This window comes from Erinaceus europaeus, chromosome 16, assembly GCF_950295315.1.
Source record: "Erinaceus europaeus chromosome 16, mEriEur2.1, whole genome shotgun sequence".
NCBI lineage: Eukaryota > Metazoa > Chordata > Mammalia > Eulipotyphla > Erinaceidae > Erinaceus > Erinaceus europaeus.
This window is the reverse complement of record NC_080177.1, coordinates 27,991,670-28,010,174: the sequence shown is the minus strand read 5'-3', so window position 1 is coordinate 28,010,174 and position 18,505 is coordinate 27,991,670. Positions and strand designations below refer to the sequence as shown.

General features: G+C 48.1%; 1 protein-coding gene across 3 annotated transcripts in view; it reads right to left on the bottom strand.

The window, feature by feature from the left end:
• RAB15 (RAB15, member RAS oncogene family) overlaps positions 1 to 18,182 on the bottom strand; it is a 30,576-nt gene extending 12,394 nt beyond the window's left edge. The window contains exon 1 of one of the 3 annotated variants that reach the window (XM_060174820.1): positions 17,786 to 18,182. In XM_060174820.1, the coding sequence (XP_060030803.1) occupies positions 17,786 to 17,909 (124 nt within the window). In that variant the 5' untranslated portion in view covers positions 17,910 to 18,182. The remainder of the gene's footprint in view (positions 1 to 17,785) is intronic. The other 2 variants (XM_007531723.3, XM_060174821.1) reach the window with 2 other exon arrangements.
• Between the last annotated feature and the right edge of the window lie 323 nt (positions 18,183 to 18,505).

Sequence of the window (18,505 nt, the reverse complement as noted above, 5' to 3'; positions counted from 1 at the left end):
GAGATGATCTCACTCTCAGGCAGAAGTTGAAAAACAAGATCAGGAAAGAAAACAGAAGTAGAACCTGAAATGGAATTGGCATATTGCACCCAAGTAAAAGACTCTGGGGTGGGTGTGAGTGGGTGGGGAGAATACAGGTCCAAGAAGGATTCAGAGGACCTAGTGGGGGTTGTATTGTTATATGGGAATCTGGGGAATGTTATGCATGTATAAACTATTGTACTTACTGTTGAATGTAAAACATTAATTCCCCAATTTAAAAAAAATAGTACTAAAAAAACAAAAATAAAATAATAAAAAGACAAAAACTCAGTCTCTGAATACCTACCCACAGAAAGGGGCTGGGAGCTCACCCAATACAGCACATAATTTATCATGCATAGAAGCTGGGATTCAAGCCTCTGGCCACCATATAGGAGCAACTGTGCAGGGGGTGGGGTGGGGTGGGGGGAGCGCTATATGAGTGGTGGGGCGGTGATGTGCTGTTTCTCCTCTCTTTCCTTTTCTGTCTCTTGCCCTCTATCTAGGAAAAAAGGAAAGAAAAAGAAGAGTCTGTTGGAAGCAATAGAATCATGTAGGTTCGAAATCCCAGAGATAACCCTGGAGGAAAAAATATAAGCAAGACATGTACCAAGGGTACTCTTCCATCAGCCAGGGGGTTCACACATATGGGAGCAAGCCCACCTTAAGTCTCCTGGGAACCCCTTGCTCCTTGAGGCAATTCATGAGCCCTCTTGGCTCAGGTATATCACACCCTGATGTGGGCTACCTCTGCGCTACACAAAAGCCTCCTTCTTTTCCTGAGAACAAAGTACACTCAGTTTGGGAGAAGAAGCACACCTCCTCCACACAGCTCCAGCAGAGGTTCTCAGAGATCTTGGAGCCCCAGGAAGAGAAAGTCAGGAAGAAGGAACATCAGGACCCTTGCTCAAACAAATGGGGGCCTGGCGGTGGCACACCTGGTTGAGTGCACGTGTTATAATGCACAAGTGCCTGTAGTGTGACAAGCAGCTCATCGGTTGTTCCCAACATCTCAGACGTGTCAGCCAGGGCATTTGCCACACCCAGTATTCTTTTCTGGCTGCAAAGACTCAGCCCCAAGACTCTGCTCAGGGAAGCAGGGCTGGGTACAGAGTGTCCTTCATGGAGAAGTAGCCCCTGTCTGGGCTGGAAATGGATGGCTGACCTGATAGATGCCCATCAGCAGGCTTGCTGGTGACCCACAGTGGGGCCTGGACAACAGGAGCATGGAAGCCAGTTACGCCTATCAAACTGCTTCCAGAGAGGAGCCTGAGCAGCAGATGTGCAGATAAGCGGAGAGATCAACTTACAGCAAGCCTGCTGGCAGGCACAGGGGCTGGGGCCAGTCCACAATGGAGGCCCCGCTGTGGGTATCCTCATGGCACATCCTCCTTTTTAAAAAAATATTATTTATTTATTCCATTTTGTTGCCCTTGTTTTATTGTTGTTGTTACTGATGTTGTTGTTGTTGGCTAGGACAGAGAGAAATGGAGAGAGGAGGGGAAGACAGAGAGGGGGAGAGAAAGACAGACACCTGCAGACCTGCTTCACTGCCTGTGAAGTGACTCCCCTGCAGGTGAGGAGCCGGGGGCTCGAAGTGGGATCCTTATTCCTTCCTTGTGCTTTGCGCCACCTGCGCTTAACTTGCTGAGCTACTGCCTGACTCCCTACATCCTCCTTTTTAGCAGCGCCTTCGACTATACTGTATGGCCTGTGACTGTCCACTGCTGCCCACATCTTCTGATAGCCAGGGTATGTCAACTATGGGACTGGCAGGAAGATTTCTGAAATGATAGCCTAGGAGGCAATGTAGTGGATAATATGTTAGACTCTCAACCATGAGGTCTGGAATTTGATCCCTGCCATCTCAGGTGCCAGAGTGATGCTCTGGTTCTCTTGCTTTCTCTCATTAAAGATAAATAAATAAACAAATATACATATTATGGAAGAAAGTGTCCTATCCCATAGTTATGCCCTGAGCACTGCTTAGCTCTGGCTTATGGTGGTGTTAGTGACTGAATTTAGGACTTTTGGTGCCGCAGGCATGAAAATCTTTTTCGCATAACAACGAAGGTATTTCCCCAGCCCATTATAAATAAGTCTTTTCTAAAAATAAAATTATTGTGAGCTAGGAAGATAGTATAATAGCAAAAGACTTTCATGCCTGAGGCTGTGAGGTCTCAGGTTCAGTCTCCAGCACTACCATAAGCCAGAGTTGATCAGTGCTCTGGTCTCAGTCTCTCTTCTTTCTGTCTAACTCTCTCTCATTAGAATGTTTAAATAATAATAAAAAAAAAAACTGACTTCTGCTTCTGACTGATTCCCACTCTCATTTTTTTTTCTTTTTCTTTTTTTTTTTTTTTACCAGCTCAGCACCAGTTTATGCTGTGGTATGGGGTGGGGGGGACTAAACCTGGAAACTTGGAACCTCAGGCATGACAGTCTTTTTGCTATATATGCTATATACCAGTATGCTATATATCCCCACCCCCACCCCTTTTTTTCTTAAATACCAGAGCACTGCTCAGCTCTAGCTTATGTGGTGCAGGGGACTGAACCTGTGACTTTGGAACCTCACACATTAAGAGTCTCTTTGCATAACCATATGCTGTCTATATCCTTACCCCCTCCACTTTTTTTTGTTTTTTGATCTTCTAGAGATAAATACTAAAGGGCAGAGAACATATGGGTTTTTATCCTTTTTTATTTATTTATTAATCAAAGAGAGGATCAGACCATCATTCTGGCACATGCAATGCTAGAGATCGAACTGTGAACCTCATCTTTCTAGGTCCAATGCTTTTGCCAATACACCACCACAAGAATATAATTTTATATATTATTTTCAAAATCTCTGTCCATATACCAGCATGGTGCCAAGCATACAGCAGCAAGTCCGCTAATGGCCTCCTCTTGCCCCAGAGAGCATAAGGAGAGGTCAGTGTCCACGGCTCAAGAGCAAGGACTGTGTCCTGCCATCTGAATACCTTGCAGATACTGGCAAAGAAGACTTGTGACAGTGCCAAGTCCTCCTACACTGGGGACACAGAGCAGCTCTCACCATGGTCCCTGGAAGGCCTCTGCCTCTTCCTGCTGGGAGTCTGGCTGCGTGGCCTCTTCTCCTGAAGTCATCCCCAGCAGATGCCAGCCTGACACTATGCCAAGCTGATGTCAGACAATGCAGAACACAGGTCAGGCTCTCTGCATACTGCCCAGAGCTGAGGGGGCAGGCAGGGAAATGGCCCTGACATTCACTCCACTCTAAAATAGCTTACCTTGGGTGATAAAACAGACAAACTTGCTGCCTCCTCAGTTCAGCATCAGAGAGGCTGTGAGGATTTTAGAAAGGAGACAGGGGGTCGGGCAATAGCATAATGGGTTAAGTGCACATGGCGTGAAATGCAAGGACTAGCGTAAAGATGCTGGCTCAAGCCCCTGGCTCCCCACCTGCAGGGGAGGTGCTTCACAGGCGGTGAAGGAGATCTGCAGGTGTCTCCTTCTCTCCCCCTCTCTGTCTTCCCCTCCTTTCTCCATTTCTCTCTGTCCTACTGAACAACGAAGACATCAACAACAACAATAATAACTACAACAACAATAAAACAACAAGGGCAACAAAAGGGAAAATAAATAATAATTTAAAAATTTAAAAGAAAGAAAGGAGACAGGGCAAATCCAAGGGATAGAACACTACTTGCTTACAAAGAAAGTTCTGAAACAAGTGCAGCTCAAGAAACAGTGGTGTGTGTATGTGTGTGTGTGTGTGTGTGTGTGTGTGTGTGTGTGTGTGTGTTTGTGTATTGGTTATGGAGGCTGGGTTGGCAACAGCATAATGATGATACAAATGCCTGAGGCTCCAAAGTCCCAGGTTTAATCCCCCGCACCACCATAAACCAGAGTCGGAGCAGTGCTCTGGTAAGAACAACAATAATAATGTTAATTTTTAAAAATAAACTGTGGTGGGGAGTCGGGCTGTAGTGCAGTGGGTTAAGCGCAGGTAGCGCAAAGCACAAGGACCGGCATAAGGATCCCGGTTCCAGCCCCGGCTCCCCACCTGCAGGGAGTCGCTTCACAGGCGGTGAAGCAGGTCTGCAGGTGTCTATCTTTCTCTCCTCCTCTCTGTCTTCCCCTCCCTCTCTCCATTTCTCTCTGTCCTATCCAACAACGACAACAACAATAATAACTACAACAATGAAACAACAAGGGCAACAAAAGGGAATACATAAAATAAATTTTTTTAAAAATTTAAAAAAATAGATAAATAAAAACATTTAAAAAATAATAATAAATAAACAGTGGTGTAGGCTTTGTGAGGTCAGAGTTTACCACCACTGGCCTGCGTGGTTTTATTTATTTACTTATTTTTACAAAAACACTGCTCAGCTCTGGCTTTTAGTGGGACTGGGGATTGAACCTGGGCCTCAGGCATGAAAGTCTGTTGAACAACCATTATACTATCTCCTCAGCCCCTGTGTGGTCTTGAAAAAGCTAGTGAACTTCTCTGTCTCAGTTCCATCATCTGTATAATGGGAACGATCAATCCAGCTGTCAGAGAGTTTTTATGAGGGTTATGAGATAAGGCATAAAGCCTGTAACACAGAGCCTGGCACACAGTTCCTTATTAAATGTTAGCTGAAGAATCAATCTCTCAGACAGAGGGTAGATAGCATAATAACTATGCACATTCTCATGCCTGAGGCTCCAAAGTTCCAGGTTCAATCCCTACCCACCCACCCCCATCACCATTAAGTCAGGGCTGAACAGTGTGCTTTGGAAAAAAAAATATCTCTCTCTCTCTGTTTCTCTCTCTCCTTTAGGGAAGGATCAATCAGAGAAACAACTTGGGGAATGGAAAGAGGAAGGAAGTTGTGTTGGGAAGAGGAGGAAGACTGGGATAGAGAGATACAACAGAGCTCCAGCACTAAGATGGAGTGTTTCAAGATGAAAAGAAATTTTCTCCTCACATTGTGGCACCTGGATGGTCCCCCAAGTCCAGCTACAGCCTAAATCTTGGTGCAGCTTGGTTATGCCTTTGGGCAAACCAGTACCTCAGAGGCTACCATCAGGTCCTAGCTTACCTGCCTGCCAAGTGTCACATACTTTAAGTGGAAACAGGGTTCTGCTGGATGGCTAATGTTATCATCATGATCCACTGCAGTCCAAAGGAGCAGCAACAGTAACCTGAGCCTTCTCATTAGCAGTGAGACACCACAAGGAACAACTTAATACCTCCGAAACCCAAGGAAGACACCTGATCCCTAAAGCCTTGCAGGTGGAGATGCCAAGCCCTTAGTCCCCAAGACCGCACCTCTCAGGCAACCAGCATGTGCTGGGTGTGTGGAGCTCATGCAGGTTGGGGGGGGGGGGCATCACCTCTGAAAGGTCACCCTGAGTAACCCCAGAACAACTTTAGGGAAAGGCAGACTCTGAGTTTGCCAAACCCAGACAAAGCATCACAAGTCCCCATTTCAAAATCCTCTTCTCTTGGCAAAACATTTATCAGGACGCTTTTAATGTCATTTCCCACTGGTTAAGGGACAGGGAAGGACGGGGAAGGGGGGAGTTAAGCAATATGATCCAAGAAACAACTCCAGATACAGGCTCCTGGCACACACAAACGCCCCTCTGACTGGGTAAGGGTCCAGGTAGAGAAGGCTTTACCCTCAAGCCTGCCACTTATTGCTTCCTTCTCCCTCCCTTGGGTTTGGGGACTCTTGGGTTCACTGTCTGCTGGATGACATGCTGACCAGCTTCTCCTCTTACTCAGCTGCAGACTCATGCTGGGAAGAGATGCATCCAGCTCCTTGAGCGAACACATTAGTCTGCACAGGAATGCTGGGGAAGCAGGAAACAGGAACAAAGAGAGGCTTGGTCTTCAGCAGAGAGCACTTTGATTCATCCTCTCCCTCTCCCTCTCCCTCTCCCTCTCCCTCTCCCTCTCCCTCTCCCTCTCTTCTCTGTCTCTCTCTCTCTGCCATGATTCAACTTCCCACCCACAGAAAGACAGCTAGTCTAGATTTCCTTTTTCCCCAAGATACAAGCAGATACCGACCCAAGCACGGCATAGGTGTGCATACCTTCCATGTGGATCAACAGTGATGATAATGGGTCCTGAACCCCAATGGGAGCTACCTCCTTTGTATAAAATTTTAAAGGGTGAATCTTTGGAAATTCAGGCCTCGAAATCCAGGAATTGTTTATCTTATTTGATAGCACAGAGAGAAATTTAGAGAAAAGGGGGATAAAGAGAGACACCTGCAGCATTTCTTCACCACTTGTGAAGCTTCCCCCTTGCAGGTGGGGATGGGGGCTTGAACCCAGGCTCTTCTGCACTGTAATGTATGTACTTAATCAGGTGTGCTGTTGCATCCCCCCCCCTTTTATTTTTTCTACCAGAGCACTGCTCAGCTCTGGCTTATGATGGTGCAGAAGGTTGAACCTGAGACTTTGGAGCCTCAGGCATGAGAATCTCTTTGCATAACCATTATGGTATCTATCCCCACCCTCAGGAACTATTTTCATGGAGGTTTTTCCAGTCAGCAGACTTTCATTAGGCTGGAAAGCACGCATGTCCCAGAGTAGAGCCCCAGAAGCAAATCCAAGCCAAGAGGAGGTCCTAAAAAGTCATTCCAGCAGCCTGGCTGAGCTGTTGGACATGATCTGGTACTTGTAGCAAACCCAGGTGACAGGCATCATTGACCTTAGTCTAAGGCACTGACCTCTTTCTATACTTACTCAAGAGGCCTCACTGGAGTGACTCCCATTTGTCTGGGTATCTCCTGTGACATGCATTAAACAGAAGGGATACATGCTACTGGAAAGAAATCATCTCTCAGTGTCTCCCCCTCTTCTCACAGTTCCAAACACCTGTGTCAGAGTGAGGGTTTTTGTTTGTTTGTGTTTTTGTTTTTTGTTTTTCACCAGAGCACTGTTCAGCATGGCGGTGCAGGGGATTGAACCTGGGACTTTGGAGCCTCAGGCATGAGAGTCTCTGTATAACCTTTATGCTATCTACCCCTTCCCAGGGTGAGATTTTTTTATATATATTTATTTTATTTATTTATTCCCTTTTGTTGCCCTTGTTGTTTTATTGTTGTAGTTATTATTGTTGTTGTCGTTGGATAGGATAGAGAGAAATGGAGAGAGGGAGGGGAAGACAGAGAGGAGGAGAGAAAGATAGACACCTGCAGACCTGCTTCACCGCCTGTGAAGCGACTCCCCTGCAGGTGGGGAGCCGGGGGCTTGAACGGGATCCTTATGCCGGTCCTTGTGCTTTGTGCCACCAGTGCTTAGCCCACTGCACTACAGCCCGACTCCCCCAGGGTGAGATTTCTATTGTCTCATGAGGTCCAGGAAACAACTACTTCTAGGGAAATGCATATATACATGCATCATTTATCCATTCATTCCTTTATTCATTCATCCAAATGATATTTGAGTGACTACTAGGTACCAGGAACAAAAGCAGGTCTTTGAAAATACAGTAATGAATAAGACAGAAAGATCTTTGCCTTCTGTGAGCTCCTACTCTAGTGAAGAAGACACAAAAATAAGTAGGGGATCTGGGAGACACCTTAATGGTTATGCAAAAGACTTTCATGTCTCAGCTCAATCCCTAGCACGACCATAAGCCAAAGTTGAGCAGTGCACTGGTAAAACAAACAAATAAACAAATAAAAGCAGAGTATAATTAGCACTAAAAGGCAAAGGCAGAGGGGACAGGCAGTAGCACAGCAGGTTAAGCGCACATGGTGCAAAGCACAAGGACCAGCGTAAGGATCCCGGTTCAAGACCCCAGTTCCCCACCTGCAGGAGTTCGCTTCACAAGCAGTGAAGCAGGTCTGCAGGTGTCTATCTTTCTCTCCTTTTCTCTGTCTTCCCCTTCTCTCTCAATTTCTCTCTGTCCTATCCAACAACAACAATAATAGCTATAACAACAGTAACAATAATGACTACAACAAGGGCAACAAAATGGGAAGAAATGGCCTCCAGGAGCAGTGGATTCATAGTGCAGGCACTGAACCCCAGCGATAACCTTGGAGGAAAAAAAAAAGAGAAAAAAAAAGAGACCGGGCTTTGTATGCAAGCTGCCTTTGATTGGCAGATCAGAGAAGACCTTTGGAAGAAGGTGACATTTGAGCCGAGACCTAAATGACAGGAAGGTACTTTGGTGGTAGTAGAAGATCTGAAGGTTCAAGAGCCCCAGGCCCTTCAGAGATGTAGCAGGCATCCCTCCCCAGGAAGTCAATTCAGTTAAACTTGCAATTCCCTCTCAAAAGGATCCACCCCCATATGTGCACATGTGTACACATATTTACATATAAGCTTCTCGGGAAGCACTAACCCGAATAATGCACCAAGATACAAGAGCCAGAAGCTGGTACATCTTGTAGATCACACACATTACTATGCACAAGGACCAAAGTTTAAGTCCCAAGTCCCCACCTGCAGGGTACAAATTTCATAAGCGATGAAGCAGTGCTGCAGGTGTCTCTCCTTCTCTTTTCCTCTGTTTCTCTGTCTCTATCCAAAAAAAGGAGGAAGAGAAGGCAGAGGGGGTGAAATACAGTAAAAAACAATAATGCACCAAGAAATTCCTCAGATATTATTATGACCATGCTGGAGTCTCCTTATTCCCACTCATTTGAATGGTTCCTATAAGTAAATCACACTATTACTGTGCACACAGTAGGTCCACAGCAAAGGTACCTAGGAAATATCAGTTCCATTCTAACTGCCACAACCACACACTTCCACAGATCATTCCCAATTTGGGCTCTGCTCCAGCAATCCTACTCCACTCCTTGTGAGAGGCAGCCCTGTGGCCTAAGCTTTATCTCCCCAAGCCTGTGGCTGTGTGGTCAATGGAAACTGACCCCTCACTCCCCCTGTCACCTTCCTTCTGTTATCACCTGTCCCAATACAGGGCTATATTAATATGCAACAGAAGGTTCTGGAAGGAAGAGACTAAACTAGAAGCCAACATCTTGGAGAGACAGGCTGTACAGATGACTTTGTCCTCACAGAGCTGGCAATCTCCCAGCAAGGATGGGACTAGACCTAAGGTGGTATGACCACAACATGGTCACTACCAACTGGCCTGCCAGCGAGCTCCAAATCTTAAGCTCTTTTCTGTAGCACTTTCTCTCAACCCCTACTTGGGCTTCAAGGTGCCACTCAAATGTCTTTTTCTTTAAGAAGCCTTCAATAGTCTCCCCAGAAAAAATTGATCAGTCCTCTCTGATTTAAGAGCATTTCGACACAGCTTTGACATCATATTTCTAGCTGTCTGTTTAGATATCTGACTCCTCACCTGCACTGTGAGCTTCCAAAGAGCAAGACAGAATTGGGATCACTTCACAGTCTCATCAAAGAAGGTAGACACTCGGGGGCCGGACAGTAGCGCAGAGGGTTAAGCACACATGGCGCAAAGCACAAGGACTGGTGTACAGATCCCAGTTCAAGCCCCCGGCTCCCCACCTGCAGGGAGGTTGCTGCCTAGGTGGTGAAACAGGTCTGCAGGTATCTGTCTTACTCTCCCTCTCTCTGTCTCCCCCTCCTCTCTCAATTTCTCTCTGTCCTACCCAACAACAACAACAGCAATAGTAACAATAACAACAACAGCAACAATGATAAACAAGGGTAACAAAAAAGGAAAAAAAATAGGCACCTCCAGGAGCAGTGGATTTGTAGTGCAGGCACCGAGCCCCAGCAGTAACCCTGGAGGCAAAAAAAAAAAAAAAAAAAAAAGAAGATAGACACTCATATATATTATTGAACAAGATTGAATAAATGAAAGAAAGCATGAAAAGAGCGGGTCTGTGAGTGAACAAATGAGTGAGTGAATGAATAAAGCCAGCACCTTCCAGGAAAAAAAAAAATCAGTAGAGAGAACCTCTTCATCAGGGAAGAAAGAGGCAAGACCAGGCAACATTTCAAAGTCAACTGACAGCTCTCACAATAGATCACAGTACCCCACCCCAGTCATAGACTTCACAGTAAAGATATCATCAAGAGGGGCCGGGTTGAGCACACATGTTACAGTGCCTAAGGATCCAGGTTCAAGTCCCTGGACCTCACCTGCAGGGGGGAAGCTTTGCAAGTGGTGAAGCAGGGCTGCAGGTGTCTCTCTGTCTCTCTCCCTCTGTATCTCCCTCTTCCCTCTTGATTTCTGTCTCTATCCAATAAATAAATAAAATAAATAGATATAATGAAAATTCAAATATATATCATCAAGATTTGTAATAGAAGGGCCACACTCAGAGTTTATCCTCAGAGGTTCTCCAGCCAGTCTCCTTAATCCCCCCCGAGAGCCATGTCAAGGTACAAACTCAGCCAGAAGCAGAGACACAATTGCCCCTTCAAGCCTAAGTCCTCAGCTAAGGTCAGGAAGATACACACCTTCTCCCTGTGGACCTCCCTGAGAGAGAGCTTCCCTTTCTCCCCCCCACCCCTACCACGCACACACACACACACACAAACACAAACACACACACACAGGGGAGGGCCTTTGACAATGAGCAAGGGCACATTCAAAGCTAGTTCAGAGAAAATAGAAGGAATGGTTTGACTTTGGCCCTATTGTATTACAAAGTAAGCCATGGCTAGTCTGGGGCCTCATTTTCCCCAGGTACAACAGAGAACCAATGGTTAGCCTTTTCTTACTCAATTCAAGAAAATTAAATGTGTAAGAAGCTCTGTGGGCCTCTGGACAAAGCACAGAGCCCAAACAGAAAGCCCAGGAGAGGTCAAAGGCCTGTGCAGAAAATTGGCAGTTTTACAGGCCAACAGGTGCAAATATTGCATTACAGGAGAAGGCACTCTGAGAAGACCTGGCAAGCAGGGTAGAAGGGTAATGGCCAAATATCGACTTTCAAGTTATAAAGCTCATCACCAAGCTGTCTAGGGGTGGGGAGCAGGGTGGGTGGAGGAGGGAAAAAAAAAAAAAAAGCAGAAACCAGGGCACTCAAAGCTGTGGGTGAATCTGCAGAGCTGGGAGGGTGGCACAGGTGCATCAAGCAGCTGAAATCTACCCCCCAGGGTGCCAGAGCCATTCTTAGGGATCATATTTTTGGGAGAAGTAAGTGGGTGAAAGGAGGATCTGAATGTCTGTGAGCAACATCCGTGAGAGGGCTAAGTCTAAAGACAGAGTCACCCTGTTCTCTTGCTTGGAGCACCTCTCCTTCTCACCTGCTTTTGCCACCTTCCCAAGTCACTCTTCCTTCTCAGACCCTGGCACTTGCAGGGCTAGGGGGACTGGCACAGAAACAAAGTCCAGAGCGCACACATGACTCCCCTGGAAGGTGAGCCAAGCCTGCTTCTTGTCTGTGCAGGGCCCTGCTATGGGCCCAGCTCCTCCGCAACATCTGGTATGGAGTGTTCAGGAAAAAGCATCCCATAACTGGATGCCCACATGATGGACAGGATGCCCTCAAAGATTATTAATCGGGAGTCGGGCAGTAGCACAGTGGGGTAAGTGCAAGTGGCACAAAGCGCAGGGACTGGTGTAAGGATCCTGATTCCCCGCCTGCAGGGGTGTCGCTTCACAGGCAGTGAAACAGGTCTGCAGGTGTCTATCTTTCTCTACCCCTCTCAGTCTTCCCCTCCTCTCTCCATTTCTATCTGTCCTAACAATGACAACATCAATAACAACAACAATAATAATTACAATAAAAAAGCAACAAGGGCAGAAAAAGGGAATAAACAAATATTAAAAAAAGATTATGAATCACTCTACATTTCTTCAGAGTCAGGAATGATGATAATGATAATAGCATCTACCACTTTATTGCTGGCTAGGCCAAGTGCTTTGTCTCCATTAGACTCTGTAATCTTCATAACCTTTAAGAAAGATTGTCACTATCTTCCATTTACAGAAGCAGAAACTAAACACAGAGATGCCAAGTATGTGTCTAAATTAGGTGGCAGAGCCAGTAAGTCCATGGGGACTGTCCTGCATTGTGTCCATATGCTCAGTCACCCTTCTTTCCTTTCTGTGGGGCGTAGAGGGTGGGTTGGGGACAGCATGTGCAGACATCTCTCAGGATGCCCACTTTCTACACAGTGGGGAACTCAGACCCAGTCCTGACCTTCTCATAGTACTGCACAATCTGAGAACCCACAGACTGGGGTGGGGGGGGGATACCCAAGCCCAAGCATTGGCCCTCTGTTTGTTAGGTCAACAAACTGCAGGCTCAGATCTCTACTCCCATTCCTCCCTCCCTTCACCACCCACAAACCCTTGCCCCCAGGCAGCCAGCACCAGTTCAAACAGGACTTCCTGGAAAGGTGATACTATAGCAAAAACCCAGCTTGAGAAAGCAGCCCTGCAGCACCACAGTTTAACCTGTCCAACCGGAAAGTCACAGGCCACAGCAAGGGTGCAGGGGAAAGGCTGCCTTTATTTATTCATTTATTAATTTACCTATCTTTAAGATAGAAACACAGGCAGAAAGAGTGAAAGAGGCCATACTACCTTCAACGTGGTAGAGGCCCAGCTCAAACCTGGGTCGCATACACAGCAAAGCAGTGCACTATCCAAGTGAGTTATTTCACAAGGCTGGAAAGGAGGTCTTTAAAACAAAAGGTTCAGAGACCAGCTGGCAGAACTACTCGGGGAAACAAAGACTAAGCGTGGGAAGCAAGACACCAAAGCTGAGGTTAGTGGCTTACATGTCACCTGTGACTACATGCAAAGGTCCCCTGCATGTAGATGTCCAGGTAGGACAGGACACCTTCTCTCTGCCTCTCCCAGCAGCATAGGTCACATGAGGACCTTTCTGAAGTTGCCACATTGTCAGGCTTGAATCACTGCCCACTTCAAGCAGGGAAGAAGAACAGCTGGCTGAGTAGAATATGGTGTTGGTGGTGCAGAAGGAGGTGGGGAGTACAAGAGAGGGAAAGGTCAACTGAGAGGCTCCTTCATGCCCAGATACCACCACAGTCCTGAACAGGTTTCCCTGCTTCAGTTCTGTTTTATTTATTTAAATTTTATTGGTGATTTAATATTGATTTACAAAATTACATGTCAACAGGGGTGTAATTCTACACCGTTCCCACCACCAGGGTTCTGAATCCCCTATCCCTCCATTGCAGGCCTCAGCAGTTCTCTTGAGGTTGCAGACATGGGTTAACTATTTGTCTACATTTGTACATAACCGCCCCCTTTTTCTTCCTGGTCCAGTCCTCTCTTCCCCTCCAAGCTACACATCACCCTATTATCCCTACTTCAATTCTTACCCTTCCTAGTCCAGCCCTTCCTTGTTCTAAATGTCACTGCCTTATGTCATCTTCCTGCCCAGAAACCTTGTAGACTAGTGTGAAGTCTCAAGTCCCACCTCCCCAGCCAGACCCTCAATGCCCCCTGCCAATTAGACCCAACATTTATCCATTCATTCATTTAACAACATTTATGGAAATCACATACGAGCCCCACTCATTGCACTTGTACAATGAAAGCAAAAAAGGAATTGATTTAGTCTCACCCTCAAGGATCTTATAGTTTGGAGACAGAGATAAAAAGGAATATTCTCACTCTCCCCAAATACTCTCTTCTGTTCTAGCCAGACTGCCCTGAGGTCCATGAACACCCACTGAATTCCTACCTCTGTCATTTCTGCTCCTTTTCTCCATCTGCTCCCTCCAACATGAACTGAAAAGCAGCCCACACTGGAAGGCTTGCCTTCAGCTTTCTCTCCCTCTAAGACTTCCCTGCAGCTTCTAGCCTAAAGACCCCAACCTACACCAGTCAGTTTCTGCTAACCCCTGGGAGACCTCCATTAATAGTAACAATGGGGAGTCGGTTGGTAGTGCAGTGGGTTAAGCACATATGGTGCAAAGCACAAGGACTGCATAAGGATTCTGGTTTGAGCCTCTTGCTCCCCACCTGCAGGGGAGTCATTTCACAGGCGGTGAAGCGTCTGCAGGTGTCTATCTTTCTCTCCCCCTCTGTTTTCCCCTCCTCTCTCCATTCTCTCTGTCCTATCCAACAACGACAACATCAGTAACAACAACAATAACTACAAAAAAAAAAAGGGCAACAAAAGGGAAAATAAATAAATATTAAAAAAAAATAGTAACAGCGATGGCCATAACCAGCCGCATGCATTGAAAGAGTGTTTCCCCAAGTGTTTTCAGACATTTCCTTGTGGCCAGAGCTCTTTTTCACTTATGTCATGTCTCCCAAACTAGGTTACTGCCTTCTTTGTGTAGAACACACAGAACATGGTAAACTGCAGTATATCCCTAAAATGCTGGGCACAGTGCCATGTAGAGCTGGTCAGTTAGTGTACCAAACACATCAGGAAACAGCATTGGATCGACCTTCTCGTGGTGCATCCCGTGAGTACCCATTCATTGGGGAAACTGACGATCCTTCCTAGCCGACTGAATCTACATGGATCCCAGTCACTTTCAAAGCCAGCAACAAGCAGCTCCTGACAGCTTTCAACCTGACGCTGTTGACTGGCTACGGAAGAAGGGCAAACGCTAGAAGAAGAAGGAAACAGCAGAGAACATTAGGTGCTGACTTCCACCTCTGCACTTCATCCAGCCATGTCAGCAGGGCTGCATGGGAAAGGAATGCTGGTGACCCAACTCCAGCTCAGACTCCTTGTCTACCTGCTGAGTAGAAAGATGTCTCGGACTACTTGGGAGGTCCCCTCACTGCTCCTTGACAGGTTCTTTTTTGGAATGCCATGGGCATTTGGAAGGGGGAGGGAAATGGCATAAATCATGAATCCCAAGTGCCAGCTGAAGTGACATCAGCATGATCCAGAAATCTGAACTCTCAGTCTTGGCCGTCACTGGTGAATTGCTTCATTTTCCCCATTCACAGAAGCAGCCCTGGGAAAGATGCCTGGGATCTATGGCTCTTGGACAAGGAGCAGCTTCAGAGGTGGCTGTGTACATTATTCATCTTGGAATCTCAGCACCATACCTAGCCGCAGGATCCACACATTTTAGTGAAGGGAGAAATGAATGATTTTGACGTAGGAGGATTGACCTTCTTGGCCCTTTGCTTTATCTCTGGGTTGCTCCTTCCAACTCTGTGGGACACTTTCTCATTGCCAAAGGGAAAGCTTTTCCCAACTCTCCAACTCCTTCCCTGAGTCTTAGTTAATGTTGAAAAACATACCCTAGTTGAAGTAGATTCACAAGTGTCTCTGGAAACTTTAAATAAGAATTCACTTAAGAAACCCAGTGGGGCAGATTTTAAACAGCTGGCATGACAACAGTTTTTCTCTTGTGCAGCATCTAAATGCCTGAATAGTCCTGTGCATCCTTGGGGAAGAAGGGGATCTAGTTATCAGATGTGAACAAAGAATTATGAAGAGCTGTTTCAAGCTTTAGGACAATAGACCAAGGGCCCTGAGGTACACAGAGAAGGAGGATGCCAAACCTCACCCACTCCCCAAGTTTACTGACTTACCTTTGCCCCCAAAGAGCTCTGTCTCAAAGGCTTAGGTGGGGAAATTGTACATTCACCTATTTTGCAGGAAGAAGATTTCTAAATGGGACAAGACATGATGGAAGAGACCTACAGAGAAGATCCAGTGATGAGCATTGTGGGGTGAGGGACTTATGGAAAGCTAAAGCCTCAGGTGGGGTCCCTCATCTGTCCACTGGAAAGGGGAGGGTATGTGTTTCCTATGGGATTCTAACTCCCCCTAAGATGCTGAGCTGTCACCTCATCGTGGATGGAGCTTGAAGGAATCATGTTAAGTGAGATAAGCCAGAAAGAGAAGAATGAATATGGGATGATCTCACTCATGGACAGAAGTTGAAAAATAAGATCAGAAGGGGAAACACAAAGTAGATCATGGACTGGGTTTAGTTAGTTACAGCAAAGTAAAGGTGGTGGTGGTGGTGGTGGTGGTGGTGGTGGGCTTTCAGGTCCTGATGCACGATGGTAGAGAAGACCTAGGATGGGGTGAGAGGATTGTTTTGTTTTTTTTTTTTTCTTTCAGAAACTGAGAAATGCCTCCCCTCTCAAAAAAAAAAAAAAAAAAAAAAAACACTAAGTGGAAGTTTTAGAAATGATGTATATAAAGAAAGCTTTCAAGGGAAAGACCTAGGGTTCCAGGATGCATACTGCTGCTCTTCAGGCTAGAACCTAGGGTACCTGGATAGCCCCCAGCTCTCTGCAGCTCCTGGCACCAAGTCCATCACAGGGCCACTGCAGGTTGCCTTAAGTACTCACCTGCTGCCCTGTCTCCAAACCTGAAACCTGTCCCTATAAGCCCCCTGGCTCACTCCCTCATCCCTTCCCCAGTGCCTGCTCCTTCCCTGATCCTTCTCCAGTACATGCAGACCTCCTTGAGTGAAGTTGGGCTCTGTAGCCTAGTCAGCTCTCTGAGATGTCTCTCATCCAAACTGCAGCCCAGCCCAAGCTTCCAAACATCCTCGAAGCCTAGCTCCCTTGTGAAAGATGACGGTATCTATCCTTGACCCTAACTCCCTTCAAGACAATGAAATAAAGAGACTGGATGATGATGTCAACAGTAACAATGCCCAGCATTTACCCAGCCTTGCCATGCCTTTGTGCTATGTGCTTACACAAACATGATCTCATCAAATCTTGAAAACAGCCCAACAGGCAGGTATTGTTACTACCCCCATTTTGCAGGTGAGAAAAGTAAACTTCAAGAAGCTCCTGTGATAGTCAAGGTCACGCTGCCCCAAGTGAGGCCTCCAGACCTAACAGTGGTGACCCCTGGACCAAAATGCTTGGTTCCTCTTAGCTGCACCTTTTCTCCTGGCTGGAATGTGTGGTGGAAGGGAGAGCAGAGGCCTCAAGAGGAAGCTGAGTGCTGATGAAAGGAAGGGACTGAGATCAGTGGGCAGGGCTGGAACTACTCCAGGGCCTCAAAGGGGTGGGGGGGAGCATGTGTGCTAGAATGCCGATGGGATTCCCTCAGCCCAGACCTGGGGGACGATAGATCCTCAGGACACAAGAGACCCTGAAAGGAGACTACACACCCCTTCCAGAACAAGTGATGCTATCACAGTCCTATCGAGGGTGACACCAGGCCTGGTCCCCTTAAGCACAGACTCAGACAGGGCAGTTCGAGGAGGTGAACTCGGAGGTGGGCCCCGCGGCCTTTCGCCCCCCGGTCTTGACTAGCCTTCACATTCTTTTTTCCTCAACCTTCTTCAAAATAGATACTTGGGGGGACTACTCTAGCGCAGCCAATAAGCGCCTCTCACAAGCGCCTTGACCTCTCACCTCCTCTAGGCCCTCCTCCTGAAGTCCCCCAGCTTGGCGGCTTACCTTCACCAGTCCCGTAAATTCAACCACTTTGCCCCTCCCTTCGGCCTCTCTCCCCACCCCCAGCTCCCCAGAACCAACCGAGCACCCCAGAACTGAGGGTACCAGGATCTTCACCCTAACCCTTCACTCCCAGCACACGCTTTACTTCCCCCACCCTTCTCCTTTTGGAGGTGTCCAGAAGGCATTTCAGAAGCTCTGAGCACTCCAGCTCAAGGTACCCAGGCCTACACCCGCCCCCGTCTCTCAGAACAAGGAGAGAGATCCCCAGCACGAAGCAGGGGAGCCCCTCCGCCCCCAGACACCCACAGTAGCTGGGGTCCCCCCACCCACCCACGCACCTCCAGAAACTGAGGTTCAAGTCCCCAGCTGGCAGCCCCGGCCTCGCGCGCCACCGGCAGGGCTGCATTCTCCCGGGCCTGGGGATGGGGCGGGGGTCCCCGGACAGGTGGTGGCGGGCGGGGCAGGTGAGGTGCCCCTCGGGCCGCCGCCCCTTACCGATGGTGGAGATGTGCGAGGAGTGGAACTCATTGTCGGTGAAGCGGCACAGCAGGCAGGTCTTGCCCACCCCGGAGTCCCCAATCAGCAGCAGCCGGAACAGCACATCGTACTGCTTCGCCATGGCTGGGGCCAGAGGCGCCGGGGCTGCGGGTGGGCAGGCGGGCGGCGGGCTCAGCCCAGGTCCACCGCTGCCATCGCGGCGCGCGTCCGCCCGAGACGCCGCCGCCGGCGACAAGGAAGCGGGGCGGCCCCCGCGCCTGCCTCGCCTGCTCGCCCAGAGTCGGGAAGCCGCGCGCGGCGGGAGCGAGGTGGGAGGAGAGAGCGGCGCCCCCACCAGCCCGCCCCTTCCCCTGCGCCGCCGCGGCTCCGGCGAGGGGGCGGGAGCGCGCGGCGGGAGCGGCGACCCCAGAGCCCTGCGCGACCGGTGCGCGCTCCCTGCCCTTTGGGTGCGAGGCAGCTGCGGGGGTTCATCCCCCTGTCGGCTCCTTTGTGCCAGGACCCTGGACTTGAGACCCGGGACCTAGAAGGAGATGTTTTTTTATTTGTATGTTCTGTATTTGTATTGCAGGTATTCTGAATGAGGGAGTTGGAGTGAGATCCTACCAGCCCACCTCTATCCATCACTTACCCCCAAATCTCATCCCAGCACCCCACTCCCACCCCCTTTGCAGGAGTCCATTGGGCTCCCCAGTGGTTGGCTCCCACCTGAGCCCACCT